The sequence below is a fragment of the Solanum pennellii genome, chromosome 8 (assembly GCF_001406875.1).
Source record: "Solanum pennellii chromosome 8, SPENNV200".
NCBI lineage: Eukaryota > Viridiplantae > Streptophyta > Magnoliopsida > Solanales > Solanaceae > Solanum > Solanum pennellii.
This window is the reverse complement of record NC_028644.1, coordinates 2,610,182-2,629,546: the sequence shown is the minus strand read 5'-3', so window position 1 is coordinate 2,629,546 and position 19,365 is coordinate 2,610,182. Positions and strand designations below refer to the sequence as shown.

General features: G+C 31.2%; 2 protein-coding genes across 3 annotated transcripts; both read left to right on the top strand.

The window, feature by feature from the left end:
* The first annotated feature begins 3,077 nt into the window (after positions 1 to 3,077).
* LOC107028527 (cytochrome P450 87A3-like) lies at positions 3,078 to 8,811 on the top strand. Of its 2 annotated transcripts, XM_015229620.2 has the most exons (9): positions 3,079 to 3,334; positions 3,479 to 3,800; positions 4,012 to 4,161; positions 5,054 to 5,305; positions 5,635 to 5,724; positions 5,829 to 5,907; positions 7,268 to 7,374; positions 7,912 to 8,039; positions 8,445 to 8,811. In XM_015229620.2, the coding sequence occupies exons 1-9, from the start codon at positions 3,141 to 3,143 to the stop codon at positions 8,536 to 8,538; spliced, it is 1,416 nt and encodes a 471-aa protein (XP_015085106.1). In that variant the 5' UTR covers positions 3,079 to 3,140; the 3' UTR covers positions 8,539 to 8,811. The 2 variants fall into 2 exon arrangements, with proteins under 2 accessions (XP_015085107.1, XP_015085106.1); XM_015229621.2 differs by lacking the exon at positions 4,012 to 4,161 and having other exon boundaries at positions 3,078 to 3,334.
* Positions 8,812 to 10,245: 1,434 nt separating this feature from the next.
* LOC107028528 (lysophospholipid acyltransferase 1-like) lies at positions 10,246 to 18,705 on the top strand. Its single transcript, XM_015229623.2, has 8 exons — positions 10,246 to 10,606; positions 12,611 to 12,666; positions 13,101 to 13,321; positions 13,587 to 13,992; positions 14,779 to 14,864; positions 17,809 to 17,872; positions 17,966 to 18,078; positions 18,171 to 18,705. The coding sequence occupies exons 1-8, from the start codon at positions 10,302 to 10,304 to the stop codon at positions 18,309 to 18,311; spliced, it is 1,392 nt and encodes a 463-aa protein (XP_015085109.1). The 5' UTR covers positions 10,246 to 10,301; the 3' UTR covers positions 18,312 to 18,705.
* The last annotated feature ends 660 nt before the right edge of the window (positions 18,706 to 19,365 follow it).

Here is a 19,365-nt window from a genome sequence, read left to right as displayed (position 1 = left end):
AAAATCTTTTTGGAATACCAAATCACCAAATCTTCATGGATTATATACACGACAATAAGTAAAATCTGATTTTAGCTGCTCTGGGATTCGTTGAACTTGAAAATGAGTTGATTTGCCCCTTGGGACCAACAAGCTCCATTAGTAAGGTCTTAATGGACATCCATGAAAATAATCGGCCAAAATCATGCCGAAATTCCAATACCAAAATCCATGGACTTATAGTATACGAAAATAGATAAAATCTGGTTTTACCTACTCTATGACTCGTTTGAACTTGAAAATAGGTCGAATTGCTCCTCGGGAATATTTGGTTCTATTGTTAAGGTCCTATTGGACGTCCATGGAAAATTTTGGCCAAAATCACTTTAGAATTTTGAAGCACCGAAAATCAATGTACACCAAAACCGGTAAAATCTGATTTTATCTGCTTTAGGCTCGTTTGAACTTGAAAATGGATCGGTTTTTCCCTGGGACTATTTGGCTCCATTAATAAGGTAACGAACATCCATGAAAAGATTCGGCCAAAATCATGCTGAAATTTTGAATCACCAAAAATTCATGGACTTAGTACATAAAATTGGTAAAATCTAGTTTTACCTACGTGGGTTTGTTTGAACTTGAAAACGGGCTGATTTGCCCCTCGAACCAACTAGTTTCATTGGTAAAGTCTTAATGGACGTCCATGAAAGAGTTTGGCCAAAATCACGCCGGAATTCTAAATCACGAAAATTCATGAAATATAGTACACAAAAATCGATAAAATCTAATTTTACCTGCTCTGGGGCTCGTTTCAATTTGAAAAGGGGCAGATTTTCCCTTCGAACCAACTAGCTCCATTGCTAAGGTCTTGACCAGGGGAGCACCCACAAAGGGTCAAGTGGGTTCATATGAACCCACTTATTGAAAAATAACACCGTATATATATATATTTGATCAGTTTTTAAAATTTTATAGGTATATATTAACTTTTGACCTCCACTAACACAAGTATGACCCTTGGCCCAGTGGTGAAGAGGGCTTAATTTTCCCAGCTTGCCCGAGTTGGAATCCACTACAAGAAAAGTGTATATTAGTTGGAGATTTTCCTAGGGATTGTTTATGAAAATCGGCTAAAACTCAATTTCTTGCCGAATTTCCTGCCAAAAAAAATTCAATGGTAAAACCTTCCTAGGTAGTTATTTCTTGCGAATTTGCAAAGTCCCCAAGTAATTTACCTAAGGATTTATATTTCGCATGTAAATTACTTGTGAATTTTCTTACAAAAATTATTTTAAAATCGGAAATTTTTTTTGGAAAAAATTTACAAAATAGGAATTTTCTTACCATACCATTTCTTTTCCGTAAGTAAATCAACCAGGAAGAATAGTGTAAATAGACATAATATATATAAAGGATTACTACTAATTAAATTATATTTAAGGATTAATAATAATAAATTAAAAGAAGTATAAATAGACAAGAAGAAATAATAGACACTTTAGATTATTGGTTAAATCTTTTTGAACTAAAATTATTTTAGTTCATTAATTTTTAAACAATTCCTTAAAATTCTCCACCAATTGAAATTGTTCCTTAAAATTTTCCACGAACTAAGGTAGTGCTTATATGTATCTCTTTTTTCTTCTCCTATTATATATCGATAAATGCTAAATTTTGAAAAAATTAATAAAACTTTGATCAGATATATAAAATACAGACATTTAATATAAACGTGCCCTATTTAATAGTATGTGATCTACTAATAGCAATTACTCCTACCTAATTGTTGAATAATTATTTCTGCCTATTGAGTGGTGTAGAAACCTAACTAATTTGAAGGAAAAATAACGATTTTTGTATATTGAGAGAGAATACATATTTCGTGTAGGATAATATAAAATATTTTTCTAACATTATATTAAATTTAGTCCATTGTACAATTCAATTATTTTCAAAATGTCTTGTAAGAGTAACATTATTATTAGTATATATGTCTTGTTTCTTATGTAAAAAAGAATATCAAGCTTTAACAAATAACTAAAGTATGACAATTAATAGTAGTATTATATTTTCAAAAAATTATGGTTATTCCTGTCATCTATAGATCGATAATCATTTTCGTCACGTCTAATCTTTAGTGAGGTAGGCTTCTATAAAATTAAATATAAGGATAAGATATATAGAATAGTCGAGGTGTATTTAAGCTAGCTACAACAATACCATTATTAAATTTAGTCCCTGCACTATTTTAAATTGAGTTACCCTAGTATTTTTGAAAAGTTCCATTTTTGCCCTTTAAACTCCTCATGATGCTCAAACCCTAGTCGTTCTAAATCATATTCAAAAGTTGTGGGGTAGGGGGGTGGGTTGATGAGGGTAATTATGGGTTTTTGTTAAAAGAACAATTAGGACACGTGGAGTCATACAAGGGAATTTGCTAACAAATTTTGAATAATGTGTTTTTTAATGGCAAGGGAAAATTGCAATCGTTATTCTTTGGATGAGCACAAGGTAAAATTATCGCTCTTTTATAATGACTCGCAAATAATACTGGAGAGGTGATCCACACTAGCAAGCTTGATATGACGAGCTCGATCCAAAAGACAAATTTGTTGAAGAAGAAGGAAGCTGACGATTGGAACATGTCAAAGGAACGGTTCCAAAGCAACTAAATGAGGTGTCTACAACAAGTGTTAATGAAGAAGGAAGCTGATGATTGAAACATGTCAAAGGAACAGATCCAAAAGAGTTTACAACATTGTCCTAGAATTAGAGTCGCACTAGGATTAGACTAGTTATATTAATTAGGATTATATTATGACTAGGATTAGATTACGATTACGATTATATTATGACTAAAATTATATTATAACTAGGATTTAGATTATTTATAATTGCATTATTACTATTATTATTATTAAACTTATATAAAATTTAACAAGTAGAACACAATATGTCTATTTATTAAACTCTATACAAATTTAAAAGTTTACTGTTATTTATTCAATGTTGGAGGACATAAATATTATCGGAAGGCACAAACTCAAAGATAAAATAGTACATCATTCCACTGCCTATTTATAGTCTCCCATTTCCTCTAATCATAAACCACCACATTTTCATCTCTTTTAATTTATTACACACAACATATTATCAAGAAAATGTTGTCACTTGGTATTTATATTATTGGATCTTTACTTGTTATAGTTATTTTACATTATTGGAGGAACCCTAAATGCAATGGAAAACTCCCACCAGGTTCAATGGGTTGGCCATTACTTGGTGAGACTATTCCATTCTTTGCACCAAATACATCATTGGATATTCCTCCTTTTGTGAAAGAGAGGATGCAAAGGTAAATTAACAAATTTAATATTAAAATATTCGTACCGAACGTTTATATCAGATTAATTCTACTTATAATGTTGAAGTAATTGAAATTTATATATAAGCACATAACATATATGATGAAACTCACAACATCTAAATTCTGAATCAGGTATGGACCGATATTTCGAACTAGTTTGGTGGGACGTCTAGTCATAGTATCGACAGATCCTGATTTTAATTACTTTATATTCCAACAAGAGGGAAAATTGTTTCAAAGTTGGTATCCATATACTTTCACAGAGATTTTTGGGAGACAAAATGTTGGATCATTACATGGTTTTATGTACAAATACTTGAAAAATATGGTGCTAAATCTTTTTGGCCCTGAAAGTTTGAAAAATATGTTGCCTGAGATTGAAAAAATTGCAAATAATAACTTAAAGAGATGGTCAAGACAAACAAGTGTTGAGATGAAGGAAGCATCCGCTAAGGTAATTTCACAAATGATCACTCGACTTTTATGTATTTTGTTACATGAAAATTCACTAAGATAATAATAATAATAATAATAATAATAATAATGAAAAAAACTATCTAGCTTTGTACCTTTATGTATATCTCAAAGAGGTTGTATGTTTTTTTTTTTTGTATATAATATTTTATTTCAAATATAGTAATATATTTTTTAATTTATTTTTGCAGATGATATTTGATATAACTGGAAAAAAACTTATTAGTTTTGATTATGAGAACTCAACAGAAAATGTGTCTGAGAATTTTGTAGCTTTTATAAAGGGATTAATTTCTTTCCCTTTATATTTTCCTGGAACTGCCTATTACAAGTGTTTACGGGTATTTCGAGTTTAATTTCTATACACTGATAATATTATGATAAAAAGTGAATTAGTAACTATGATAATAAAATGGGTTACTTATTATAACAAATTAAAAATAAAGTGATTTTACGTTTTCAGTATTTATAAGTTAAATTCTATATTTATTCAAGTTACTTCTTTTTTTCTTTTATTTTTTTACTCCTCTCCCTTCCCTGGGAGCTTCTATCTTTTTATTTTCTTGGTAACTCAAATTTATAATCTTAAGACTAAAAATGAAGGATACTTACCACCCGAGCAACTTCCTCTTGTCAATTAAGTTACTTTTAGTAATTAATAAAAAGTAAACCAAACTTTATTATAACAAGAAATATTGAACATCTATTTCAGTTTATATGACACTATTATTATTTACAACCTTAAAACAATACTTCCTATTTTTCATAATACATATATTGGACCCTAAATTTGGCTTCAAATTTTAATTTTGACCTCCAACTTTTATAATGCACAAATAGGCACTTTAACTATCCAACTTTTAAATAAATAAACACACGAGACCTACATGATAAAATACACGTAGGACACCACGTAGAACAAAAAATGACATGTAGGACATGTGTGTCTATTTGTTCAACTTTATACAAGTTTAAGTGACTATTTGTGCACATCCAAAGTTGAAGGGCATAAATGTTATTGCATATTTTAACCATCTTCTAGAAGACCATTTCACTATAATGATTAATTTTTTTTTTTAGAAACAATTCTTTATAATATGTTAGATTATATGTTTTCTGTAACAGTATTTTGTTGTAACATTCAAAAATATAGAATAAATAGTACTGTTATAACGATGTTTGACTAAATTTATACGAGTCGTGATTGGACTAACTCTAGAAGGTGTTCATTAGGGAAGAAAGAAGATAATGAAGATGCTAAAGAGAATGTTAGAGGAAAGGAAATCACAACCAAGAAAGGAACAAAGTGACTTTTTTGATTATGTATTAGAAGAACTTCAAAGTAAAGACACAATTCTCACTGAGGCAATAGCTTTGGATTTGATGTTTGTGTTGCTCTTTGCTAGCTTTGAGACAACTTCTCTAGCTATAACTTTGGCTATTAAATTTCTTCATCAACATCCAAAGGCTTTGAAAGAATTAACAGTAAGTATTATTTGTTAGAGTTTCGTATCTGAACTATTAACAAATATTTATAAAAATTAACGAGTCGACTGTCATGTGGACGAAATTTTATATATAGATAAAATAAGTTGTCATACACCATTTGGGAATATATTTGAACACTTGATTTAGTCATCTTTAAAGTGTATTTCAATAAATAGTAATTGGTGATGATTCAGATGAAAAATATAAACATCTAATAGTTCATATACGAAATTTATAAAAAAAATAAAAATAAATGATAAACATTATCTCTATTTTAAAAATATTTATTCCAATACCATAATCAAACAATCCTCAAATGCTTTTAGGAGGAACATGAGGCAATAATTAGAAAAAGGGAAAGTGCATCTAATGGACTTACATGGCAAGAATATAAATCAATGAAGTTCACATTTCAGGTATATTTAAATTTAAATTATAATATTGTCACTTCCAAATGTAAGAATTATTATAAATTATATTTAAATTATCATAAATTAATTACTTTCATTGGAAAATACAGTTTATCAATGAAACAGTTAGATTGGCAAATATTGCTCCTGTGATTTTCAGAAAAGCACTTAAAGACATCAACTTCAAAGGTATGTAATTACAATTCATTTATCACTTTTATATAGAGGTGTCAAATGGACGGGTTGAATTAAATCGTTAATCTGATTAAAATAGATTAATTTAATATATAAGTAAATTATTTTTTCGCTCAAAAGTTACTTAGACTGAAATGAGCTGACATAGTCACCTTTTTCTTTCTTAATATTTTCCCACAAAAATCACTTCTATAGTTTAAGTTCTCAAAGGATTTTCAATAATGAAAATGACACATGATTGATTAGAATAAATAACATAAAATCTAAAGCAAATGATATTTTACAACACGTTAAATTACAATATATATATATATATGTTGGGTTTAGCAAAGTGTGTGAATGGATAAAAGAGAAGAGAATAATTGGAAAAAAAAATGAGGGAACCAATTTGGAGGGAAATGAAAAGTCATTTCTCCCATATCGACAAAAGAAAGGGAAATTGTTGTCCTTATATAAGAAAAACACTTCCTTTACTTCTTAAAGAGCTAAGAAAAAGGTGCCCCTCGCACTGTCATCGTCTTCTCTCATATCGGCACTCTCATATTAGCAAAAGAAAGGGAAATTGTTGTCCTTATATAAGGAAACACTAACTTTACTTCTTAAAGAGCTAAGAAGAATGTGTCCCCTCGCGCCATCTTCGTCGCTCGGCCTCAGCTTCGGATTTGGCAAATTATTTGATTGATAAATTTTTTGGACAAAATTTATTTAATTAATTTTTGTTAATCAAATAGATCTCGTTAATCTTATCTCTTATAAATTACTTCAGGACGTTAGTTATTTAACAGAATTAATTCGCGTGTAACGGTAACATTCTGAAAAGTCGTTATTCTTTTCGAAAAGTCGTTACTTTCCCAACAGACACATTTTTCGAAAAGTTATTTTTTTTCAAAAAACGCAACTTTTTGGATAAAAGGGTCTAAACAGATTTCTCTGAATAGACACGTTTCTTGCTGAAAATAGCTATAAAAGGAAGTCATTTTTCGTTTTTTAAAAAACTAAAATTTTTTTCCTTCTCTGCGTATATTTTTTCTCAAAATCAAAGTGTCGATCGACTGAATCTGTGTGACTTGTTATTGTTCTTAAGTACGCTGAAGTTAAAAAAGTTTGAGATACCGCTATTTCTTTAACAGGATTAATTTATTTTATCTCAGTAAAAATTAATTTATAACATCGAATATAATGAGGAGATTAAATTTCTTAAGGAAACATAATAATTTCTATGGACTCAAATTATTTTATTTTTTATCTATTTCTTCTTATTTCTGTTTTTGTTTTGACTAACTTTACAAGTACAAGTTATCCTTTTACTATTAGCAAAATAAGGTAAAATAATAATAAATTATTTGTGATGCAGAATATACCATTCCAGCTGGTTGGGCAGTTATGGTAAGCCCTCCAGCTGTGCACTTAAATCCTACCAAATATGAAGATCCACTTCAATTCAATCCATGGAGATGGGAGGTAACTTCTTCGTTGAAAAATTATATTATAATATGTATTTTTTTTATTTTTTTTATCAAGTATTGCTTTTTCAAAAAAATAAAAACTATTTAGTTATACATTATTTTGAGTTTTCAATCTAAATTTGAAAAAGAGTTTTTTAAATTAAAAAAAATCATCACATAATTTTAGTCAAAATATTTGTTCAGATGTAATTTTAACTATTAAATGCTTTTTTTAAAATTTGACTTCAAAATAGTTGGTGATAGTTTAAATAGGAAAAACAAAACACATATAATTCAAATAGAAAACTCGTATAAAAACATAATACTTCAAACATGTCAAATTTCTTCTAACAATTCATTAATTTTTCATGAAATGTTTACTTTTCTACAAATAGTATTCAATATTTATTAAAAAATAATAACTTATAAAGTATAATTATAAAAAATAATGCCTCTTAAATTTGGGGACCTAATGTACATATCTTTTTTTAATACTGTTGAGCCACCTGCCATCCCTGTGTCTTATAGATGAAATGTTGAAATTACATAATAGGGAATAGAGATAAATGGAGCATCAAGAAATTTTATGGCTTTTGGAGGTGGCATGAGATTTTGTGTTGGTGCAGACTTTGTTAAGGTGCAAATGGCTGTCTTTCTCCATTGCTTTGTGACAAAGTACAAGTAAGTTTAATATTTAAGTTATATTCTAAGTTTATAATTTTTTTTATATATATTTTTTTCGATTTAAAATTAGATATACAATATTTTAATTTAATATGGGCAAAATCTTATATAACTTAAGAAATATGGAATGTGAAGTTAATATTGATAAAATCTAACTTCAGATATATGATGTCTAAAGTTTTATATGGTTGAAAGTTGGATATTTTTGCATGAAAACTTAATCTTTGACACATATAACTGAAGTTTAATCATTTAGTCATTTTTATCTGGAGTACAATTATTTTCATCTAAAAATATTCGAATTTCAACTTTATACACAATAATAATACTGTAAATAATTTGTTTTTCAATCATATACTATAGCTATACAAATAATTCACGATGTTTTTGAATATTTGACAGGTGGGAAACAATTAAAGGCGGAGATATAGTACGAACTCCAGGTTTACAATTTCCAAAGGGTTACCACATTAAAATTTCTCAAAAAGAATATTAAGATTCATATCGAGGCGAATCGAGAATTTAAAGTTTAAGAATTTCTACAGCGACTTTAAATTAATACGTAAGAATAATCACAATTAAGTATTCCTAAATATTTTGTAATGTATTTCTTTTGAATAAATTTAGTAAATTCGTGAACTAATACGTTTAATTAAATTATAGATCCACCTAGAATACAGTCTTTTGCTATCATGTTTTTAAATTATCATTGTGGCTAAGTCCATAATTTATCTTATGATATTGTTATGTAATAGTAGATTTTCTCTAATAATACGATTGCACATTATATTTTACCTTCTGTTTCATCGTCTGTTTTTGTGTCTTATGATATTAAAATAATATTGAATAATTATGACAATACAATGTAGCGTTGTTAATTAACTACTGAAAACTTACTTAAATATACTATATTAAGAAAATATTTACTATTATAAAAACACATTTTTTTAACTTGATCACTTTTAATACAATTTTAATACATAATACAGAAAACACGGTTTATAAATATTAGCGTCAAACACCAATGTAATAAAAATATGAAATATACCAATCAATGGGAAATATATGTCTCCTTTAGACCCAAATAATCAATGACGGAATGATAAGTTATTATTATTATTATTTATCTTAATAAAACAATCTTAATTTTTTATTTTGTATATGAATCACATTTATTGGAAAATTACTTTACTTTAAGGCATAATGCATAAATATGCCCTTTAACTTGGCTTCGAATCACATTTATGCCCTTCAACTTTGGGTGTGCACAAGTAGACACTTAAACTTGTATAAAGTTGAACAAATAGACACTCATGTCGTACATGTCATCCTACATGTCATTTTTCATCCTACGTGGTGTCTTACGTGTATTTTGCCATGTAGGACTCATGTGTTTATTTATTTAAAAGTTGGATAGTTAAAATGTCTATTTGTGCATTATGAAAGTTGAAGGTCAAAGTTAAAATTTGAAGTCAAGTTTAGGGTCCAATATATGTATTATCCCTTACTTTAAATGCTTAACACAAATACAAACTTCATCGAATTCTAATACAGATATCAAATTTTATATATAAAATAATTTTTTTTAAAAATATTTTATATTTAATAATAAAAGATAATTTGCTCACTAAATTTAATTTTAATCAAATTTCACCACAATTAATGAAAAAATAAAAAAATAAAAATGATGTGTCCATGTAATCAATACAATATCCAAAATGCTATCCAATGTCAAAACAACTTCAACTTGGAACCACACACAAAATCCAAAATCTCTCATTTCAAAAATATTAATCAAAATATTTTTTTTTTATAATCATGTTACACATTTTAATTTCTATATAATGTGTTACACATTTTTAATTTTCCTTATACAAATTAAGATGCTCAATATTATTATCTCACTAGTAATATTATTCTATGCAAAAATTCTAATTTTTTTTCAACTATTTTAACCTCCTTTTTAAGATTTAAATTTATGAATTAATTTTAATTTAAATATAAGAAGTGTTTCCAACTACATTTTTTTTTATTTTTAATTGTACTCAATTTTAAAAAAAATATCAGATAAATAAAGTTAATTTAATAAATTATATCTTAACAAATCAAATTAACACTTATTTTGAAACAAAAATTATAAATATAAAATATAAGTAAAAAAATTGGCTTTTTTGAATATATATATATATATATATATATATATATATATAAGATAAAAGACTCTTAGGAACTTTGACCAGTTTTTTTGCTTTTCCTGATATGGAGCTGCCGGAGATGGAATCAATGGCGACGGCGATCGGAGTATCGGTGCCGGTGCTCCGATTTCTTCTTTGTTTCGTTGCAACTATTCCGGTGAGCTTCTTCCACCGTTTTGTTCCTTCTTCGACCGGAAGACATCTCTACGCCGCCGTGATGGGTGGTGTTCTTTCATACTTGTCTTTCGGATTCAGTTCAAATCTTCACTTTTTGGTGCCTATGCTTTTGGGTTATGCTTCTATGGTTATCTATCGGCCTTATTGTGGGATCATCACTTTCTTCATTGCTTTTGGTTACCTTATTGGATGGTAACTTACTTTCTCTCTCTTAAATTGGGGTTTATTTTGAAATTTTGATTAGATTTCAGTTCCTTTTAGTATTTCAAAATTGAGCTTAAAAAAAGTATAGTTTTAGAAAGATGTGTGTAGTCCTTCAAATCTCGGGGTCTTAATTTTGCAATTGAAGAACTAATGAAATATAGGAAGAGACATTCCAAAAAGGAAAGTAAGACACTTAAAATTGGGACGGAGGGAGTATTAGATATTTGTTTGTGGATGTAGAGTTAGGATTTTGAGTGGATTTTTAGAATAAAAGTATAGCGTCTGATGAACTCGAAGAGAGTCGTGTAGATCGGTTTCTGTTTGTTTGACATTAGAATTGTAAAAAAAGCTTTGTTCTTTATGTGTAGTTTTAAGACATATTGTTGAGTAGTGGAATGGAACTGGTCTAGATGGAGTAGAAAGGATATATAGGATTCATATAGCTGGCTTTTTAGTTTGTGATTGAGCATTGTTTTTGTTGATCTCTTTTTTTCTTTTCACTGTATTAAGCTCTCTTCCTGGTTGATTTGGTTGATTGATTGGTGAACTTTGATGTTTGAAAGTATAGGACTAGAAGTTTGTAAAGCTGTGCACTTTAGTTGCATGTGTGATTGTGTGTTGAATTTTACTGATTTCTTGGTTCAATTTGTTTAATTGGTTGGTGAACTTCGAATGTGTAGGAGTAAAGGTCTGTAAAACTATGAACTTTTGTCGCATCGCCTTCTTTTTCTAATTTCCTTAGGACTCGCTTGGCAGAGTGTATTAATGAATGCATTGACTTTGCGTATTAGTAGTACCTTATTTGGTCCACTTTTTCAGCCTCTATTGTGTATTGAAGAGTGTGTTACTTCTACATAAAAAATCATGATATTAGTAATGAAAGGGAATTTAATGCATGCATTAGCATGATAAGGACTCAATTGCCCCTAAAAACGTTTTTTACATGGTCTCCATCATATTTGTGGAGGGTATTTTCGTAAGAAACAATCTTTGCATAATTGATGCAAGCATAACTAGTACAAGCATTAATATTGCAAGCATACTAATATACTCTTTTAAATATTCTTGTACACCTACCAAACGACCCCCTGTATTCGTCTAATGGATCTATCTTCTTAATAGTTTGTCATTATTGTGGGTTCATTCAGAGATGATTGTGGAGCTTTTGTGAATTAGTTAGTTCATGTCAATTTCATGTCATTTAGGTCTTTAAAGCTAACAACTAACAAGGAAAGGAGAAAATTACTCGAAAATTTTAATTGCAGTAGGAGTGTTTTGTACTGACATTTGAACGTACGGTTTTATGCAGTTGAATAGTATTCTTAAACTAGGTTAAAGGATAATGTTCAAGTCTTTGGTAATAACACCGGTATTCTATTCTACTTGTGGAAATCTTCAATGGTTATTTTAATTGAAGACATAATACATAAATAAACACTCAAACTTGGCCTCAGTTGGTAAGTGAACACTTCAACTTTTAGTATGCACATCTAGATGTCTCAACTCGTTGATGTTGTCTCCGTTGAACACTCCAACTTACAATTTAATCATCTAGACACCTCCAAATATGTGTCACGTCAACATCGGATGTCCACGAGATACATTGGGGACAAATCGAAGTGTTTAGCTGCCAATTGACATGTGTAGATGTGCACTCAAAAAGTTGGAATGCTTACTTGCTAGTTGAACCAAGTTTGAGTGTTTTGTTTATGTATTATGCCTTAATCAAACATGGTGTTTGGTCAATAGAGCATTCGAAGCTACCATTTATGTTGTTATAGTCAGAAAATGAGTCTGCTATTAGTTCCTTTTTAATGATTTGGAATTCATTCTTGCAATACAAACTATTTGCCATCCCCCCTCCCTAAAAGGAAAAAAAGGAACACTCCTTGGTAGATAATATATCCACAGTTTCTGAAAAATGGTGAATGATAAAACTTTCAGATTTTATAGAAACACTCGAAATTCGTAGCTATAACTATATTTGTGCAGCCATGTGTACTACATGAGTGGGGATGCATGGAAGGAAGGAGGTATTGACGCAACAGGTAAGCATTTCTTCGATCTTAGTCTTGTATTTGATCTCAGTTATCTCATCTTTTGAACGTAAATAATTTACACAAATTATTTTTATTCTGATAGTCAGGATTTATGTTGTACTCCAGCTTGAATCAATATCTGTTATTTAGTGACCATGTTAAAACAAAAGACAGTTAAGGGTTTGCAGCAGATTGATTCGGTGAAAAAAGTGTGATATTGTTATATTAGTAGTAATTTTTTATGGACCGAGAAGTACTCATTATAATAATTATCTTTTAATCACATTTTATTTCTAGATCGTATACTGACGGTAGTGTTTTTATGTACCCCTATGGGTACTCTACAGAGACTTGTAAAAAAACTTTTTCCAGTTACATAGTTCTGTTATCATGTTGATAGAAGATAATCGCCTGATCCAAAATTAATTTTTGTCCTCTTTCAGGAGCTTTAATGGTGGTAACACTGAAAATAATTTCATCTGCAATCAATTACCAGGATGGGTTGTTGATGGAGGAGGATTTGCGTGAGGCTCAGAAGAAAAATCGTTTGCTCAAGTTACCATCATTACTCGAGTACTTCGGTTATTGTCTCTGTTGCGGAAGTCATTTTGCTGGTCCAGTTTATGAAATGAAGGATTACCTTGACTGGACAGAGAGAAATGGTGTATGTAGTATCATAATTAATATGATATAATCTATAAACTGACACTCAAACTTGGTCTCTGCTGGCAAGTAAGCGCTCCAACTTTGTGTATGCACATCTAGACGCCAAGTTGAGGTGTCTAGATGTGCACTCTCAAAGTTGGAGTGCGTACTTGCTAGTTGAGGCCAAGTTTGACTGCTTATGTATTATGACTAACTATATAGAATTCTTCACTTCGAATACGATTGCTACTACTCACTTCGTGCACATCCTTCTTCCTTTTCAGATATGGAAATCTTCCGAGAAAGGACACCCATCACCTCTTGGGGCAACTTTGCGATCTCTTCTTCAAGCAGCTATTTGTATGGGGTTGTATCTCTATCTTGTGCCTTTTTACCCGCTTTCCAGGTTCTCTGACCCGTTGTACCAAGAATGGGGTTTCTTTAAACGGTTGAGTTACCAATATATGGCGTGTTTTACTGCCCGGTGGAAATATTATTTCATCTGGTCGATCTCAGAATCTGCTGTCATTATTTCTGGCTTGGGGTTCAGTGGTTGGACAGACTCTTCGCCACCGAAACCACGCTGGGACCGTGCGAAAAATGTTGATGTTTTGGGTGTTGAGCTGGCAAAAAGTTCAGTTCAGTTACCCCTTGTATGGAACATTCAAGTCAGCACCTGGCTGCGACACTGTAAGTAAATTTATCTTCTGATCATTTAACACTTACAACTTCTAGCAGAACCATTTTTGTTGCAGGTAAAAAATATGAAATTTTGTCGGCTGAATGTTAATTGTTAGATTCCACTCATTTATTTTATTTGCTGACAAGCTGTTCATTGGAGTACGTACAAACGTCATAGCTACCTAGCAGATGATATCGTGTTTTGTGTGCATGAAAGTTAATCATAATGAACAGTTCGGGACCTTTTTTTTTCTTTATAAGGTAGACTTAAAGACAAACCATTGTCAGTTTATGTCAAATATTCCAATGCTACTCTTATTGTGGCATATAAGGTTGTACACATATTTATGCCCCAGGGGTTAGATTGTTTGGCAAAGGTTGAGGGACGTGCATCTTAGGTCATAAGTTTGAGCCCTGCGCCCAAACAAACTAAGTTGAGTATATAAGTGGAGAAAGGTAGAGGGGTGGGGCCATTGCTCCCGAATTTTGAAGGCTATGCTTGGCCCAAAGGTTGGATCCAAATGGATTTCTCGAACATAAAAAGAGGGTCGTAGACATATTATTTTAAGTTCATAGTAGAATAAAAAAGGTTGAGCTCACAGCTTCTTTGTGTTCACATAAAAAACCAAGATTGAGGGCTTGGTTTTATCTGCTTGATCAATTATTCTATGAAGCGAAACTGTCATAAGCAGAAAAATGGTTGAGGTTTTTAGATTTCTTTATCCTGTCATTTATAACTTTGTTACACAGATACAATAAGTATTTATATTTTCGCTTTATATTTATGTTATACAGATGTATATGAGAGGCTCGTACAGAAGGGAAAGAAGGCTGGTTTCTTCCAGTTGCTGGCTACACAGACTATTAGTGCTGTATGGCATGTAAGTGGATCCTTTAGCACCATTCTTATGCAAGGTCATTTAATAACTTTTGAACATTGATATATAATATACACAACTTCGATGGACATAGTTACATGAACTACATTTGACATGTGTTAACATGGTGTCATGCTTTAGCTGATGGTCTATCAGAAACAGCCTCTCTACCTTCACAAGGTAGGGCAAGGTTGCGCACACACCACTCTACCCAAACTCCACTTGTGGATTTACAATGGTGTTGTTGTAAACTTGGTCTCATGCATTTGTGGTTTATCTTGTTGATAGTCGTGTGAGAATTTTGGTAGAGATGAGCTTTACATAGTTTTTCCAGGCGTTTTCGCTTTTATCTTGTGAACTAATGTTCGCTGGACATTTTTCCATAGCAAAATTTAATCATTGCTCCTTTGTTTGCGGTAATCCTGTTCTTGATTGCCCGTGTTACTGGAAAGTGGCGTACAGACAATCTTGCATGTCTTATTCGTGTGCTCGTCTGGTTTCTGATGGTGCATTGGAGAGTTTAATCAAATTTATTATTATGACTTTTTTCAAAATTTTGGGGAAGAAATTATTATGACATCTCGATCTAGCATTTGTGATACCTTTATGATGCAGAATCTTTAAACTATAGCATCAAAATACTCTAAAGAAAAGAAGATTTAACTTATGAGAATATCTTCTGTGGAAAAACTTATGACACGAGAGTGGACTAAGGAGGTTGATATGCAAGGGAATAGTGGTGCTTAAGGCTGTTTTAGGGGCTGAACCGAAATGGAGAAGATGCATAAATAGTGAGGAGATAAACGGAGAATATCAGGACTAAGATAGGACAGAAAAAGGAAGAAAAGGAGAGGAAAAAAGGGAGAGATGAGCCGGTTTCAAGTAATTAAATCAGATAACTTATGCAAAGATGAATTACTGCTTATTTGACGAGTCTTATCCCGGCTTATTAGGATAGGACCTTCTCATATACGGATGGCTTGAGCTTGTCTTGGCTTTCTTCTTTGACAAATAGTACTTTGCTTCGATGGTCTTGCACGCTTAGCTGGATACTTCTGAAAATTTCTTATTTCCAGTCTGCTTCAAGCACATGAGGAAGAATATGCTTTTATGTGGAAAATGTGCAAAGGACATAGTAGAGATCAAATCTCTTCATAACCTCCCTAAACTAGTAGTGTTTAGCTGCCTAGTTTTGAATATCAAAAATTACTGCTTGATTTTGGAGTATGTTTGACAGCTTTCAGTTACTTGTTGACCATACTTTGGATGACTGTTTTCTGTATCCTTGACTGTTGTTTTCTGTCCAAGCATACTACAGTAAATTGGGAAAAAACTGAAGGATAGCGAACACGTACTAGAACATTAAGAGATAGAACCCAGAAGGGTGGCTGAGTTGGTGCAACAGGTGGTATTCCATAATGAAGGCCAGGGGATTGATTCCCCCTGCCAACACCTTCAATCAGCTTGTCGCACCGGGCTTGCCTACTGTAGTTTACATATCCTGTGGTTTGCGAGCTATTGCACAAGCACGGATTTACCCAGTGCGCCCCCAAAGGGTAGTTGTTGTGGGTTTCCATGGGAATTCAAAAAAAAAAATTAAGAGATAGATTGACCCAAATATTGCTAACGGCGTAAATGCAAACACACTTGGAAAAGAAATGAATTTGATTGCAGAATCCTTCTTGAAGACAATATGAACTTCAAACACGATTCCTCTTAACTGTATGACAGTCCTTGAACTTCACAAACATCTTATCTGCATCATTTTGAACTTCAAGTTGTAGTACACTTTGAGGTCTTCTTTCTGTCAATTTTATTTTTATGAGTAAATAAAGGATTTGTGACCAAAGGAGTTATGTACAAGGTGATAGTATAGGTAGGTAAATATACAAAGGCAGTGATAGTTTATGTGTTTGTTGACCTTTTAGCTCTAAACAAAAAAGAGTATCATTAATGTTACATCAAGATGGTGTAAGTTTTCTGACATTTTTTTTTCCTTTAAGCCATCTTTTATATCATTTTGAAGATATTTGGGAGATCTTACAGAATATAAGGGAACATCTTATTCCTTTGTCCTTATTGTTTCTCCAGCAAGTGTTGTGTTACAAAAAGAAAAATATTTGACATAGAATTTGGGTCATTATGATCCACCCTCTTAGATACAAAGTATCCTGTCGTAGAGTGTCAGAAACTGTAACTTTCTTGCATGTGTCAAACATCCTCGTATTGATCTTAGGGAGGAAAAAAAGGACCAATCTGCTTACTGATCTTAGGGAAGAAAAAAAAACTTTTTGATATGAGGACCTTTTCCAGCTATTGTCTAATTATAAAATCTAAAGTCTCACATTTTTTGATCCAAAACTAACGGTATCTCACCTAAGAAATTTGAAAGTTGTGGTTCCTATTTCTCTTACACTTGATGCTTAATAAACTATAGTTTGTTCTTTCATGTGAATTTATTGATGAGATTGTCTGGCTTTAATTTGGAATAAGTTGCACTGCTTTCTTGAAGTGTGCTACCTTCCCTTCAAACCTATGCTTATTATCTATTACTTGCAATTGTCAGCTTGCTGGTGTATGTCGTAGTTATTAGCCTTACCCTTGTAGTTTCTTGCTTTTAATATCTGCCATCATATGTTGTTTATTATGTTTAGGTTATCCCACTATTTTGTTGTTGTTACCGTTCCTTTTCTGAATGCTCTGCACTGCTAATCTTATTAGTTGCTATGTTTTCTTCACTGTCGTTTTTCCTTTTCATAACTACTTCGATTGTTGCACTTGAGCCAAGGACCCTTCAGAAAAGCAGCCTCTCTACCTCCCCGAGGTAGGGAGGTACACTCTACCCTCCCTAGATCCTATTTGTGGGATTTCACTGTGTATGTTGTTATAATTGAGGCAACATGATAGTTGAATTAATGATAACAACTCTCATCGTGTGACATCACAGGGACTATATCCGGGGTACATTATTTTCTTTGTTCAGTCGGCTTTGATGATTGCTGGATCAAGAGGTATATATGTATATATATCTGGCAATTCTACCTAGATCAAGCTAACTTAACTTTGATTTACTTTTCTTCTAATCATGTCTTGTCTTTCCTCAGTCATCTACAGATGGCAGCAAGCTACAAAAGGTACTCTGTTCGAGAAGATACTAACGTTAATAAGCTTCGCATACACACTATTGATTCTAAACTACTCTGCCGTTGGCTTCATGGTTAGTAGTCTATTTCTCAGAAGAAAACCTTAGCTCGAGTCCAGATTTTCTGATGTAATCTGACAATTGGTTTTCTTGCTCATGCGATACAGGTATTAAGTCTGCACGAAACACTCACTTCTTATGGAAGTGTATACTATATTGGAACCGTTATACCGATTGTACTAATCCTGCTCGGTAAAGTGATTAAGCCAGCAAGACCTGCAAGATCTAAAGCTAGGAAAGAAGAGTGAGTCATACCGTCCTCTTCGATATGGTTGTTTAGTTATTTATTGGTGAAAATACTAGAGCTTTGCTTCTTGGTAGTTTGTTATATGTCTCTAGAACTTGTGTTTTATAGACATAAAACAAAGCAAATTTGTTTTGAGCACAAATAGGGGCCTTTTAGCATTGTTTCCTTCCAAAAGTCATGTAGCATCTTGGCAAAAAAGAAGTATTTATTTAGTTTTTTTACTTTTACAACTACCTTGCACTTTGATAGTTGAATCATAGTTGTTTATCGAGACAAAAAAAATGCTAGGTGATTTCTTTCTGTATGTCAAAGTCTTGGTAGATTAGATTATCTGGTTATTTGTGTTAATGATAGGTGTGGTAAAAATAATCGAGGTGCATGAAAGTTGATTCTAATTATGTATCATATTATATACATTGGTGTTGAGTAACTTATTTCAAAACAAAACTTTTTAAAAAGTTAGTATATATATCCATCCTGCTGGGAGATTTTTTTTTTATTTTTGAAAAAATGTCTAATGTTACAATACTGAATACCTTATTAAAGTATATAATTTTACTATACAATTTATGTATATTATAATTGTTATTATACTAATAAACATAAAATTTAGTATTAGTACAAAGCTAACCGTATGGACATTGAACTTTGCCTACTCTATTTTGATTGAAATGTTATTTATGTGATTAATTTAACGAAAGAAAGTACTTAAATTTTCTTTTCAATATTTCTACATATACAAGGCCTCTTTACTGTACATCCAAAATATCAAACCAAAACTTAAAAATACCAAATCATACCATATTAATTTGATATGTGGTATAAAATTTTAAAAATTGAAATTATCGAGCCAAAAGTTTTTATTATCTTTATCATGTTCATCCCTAATCAAGGGTGTAGTGATTGGTAAATTGGAAGAACATTGTAAGAGTCCGTTTGAATGGTCTTAAAAAAAGTATCTTTTAAAAATATATTTTTAAAAGTGTTATGGATTTTATTTTTAAAATAAATACTTACGTGTTTGGATAAAAGTTCTGAAGTTAAAAAAAAAATTG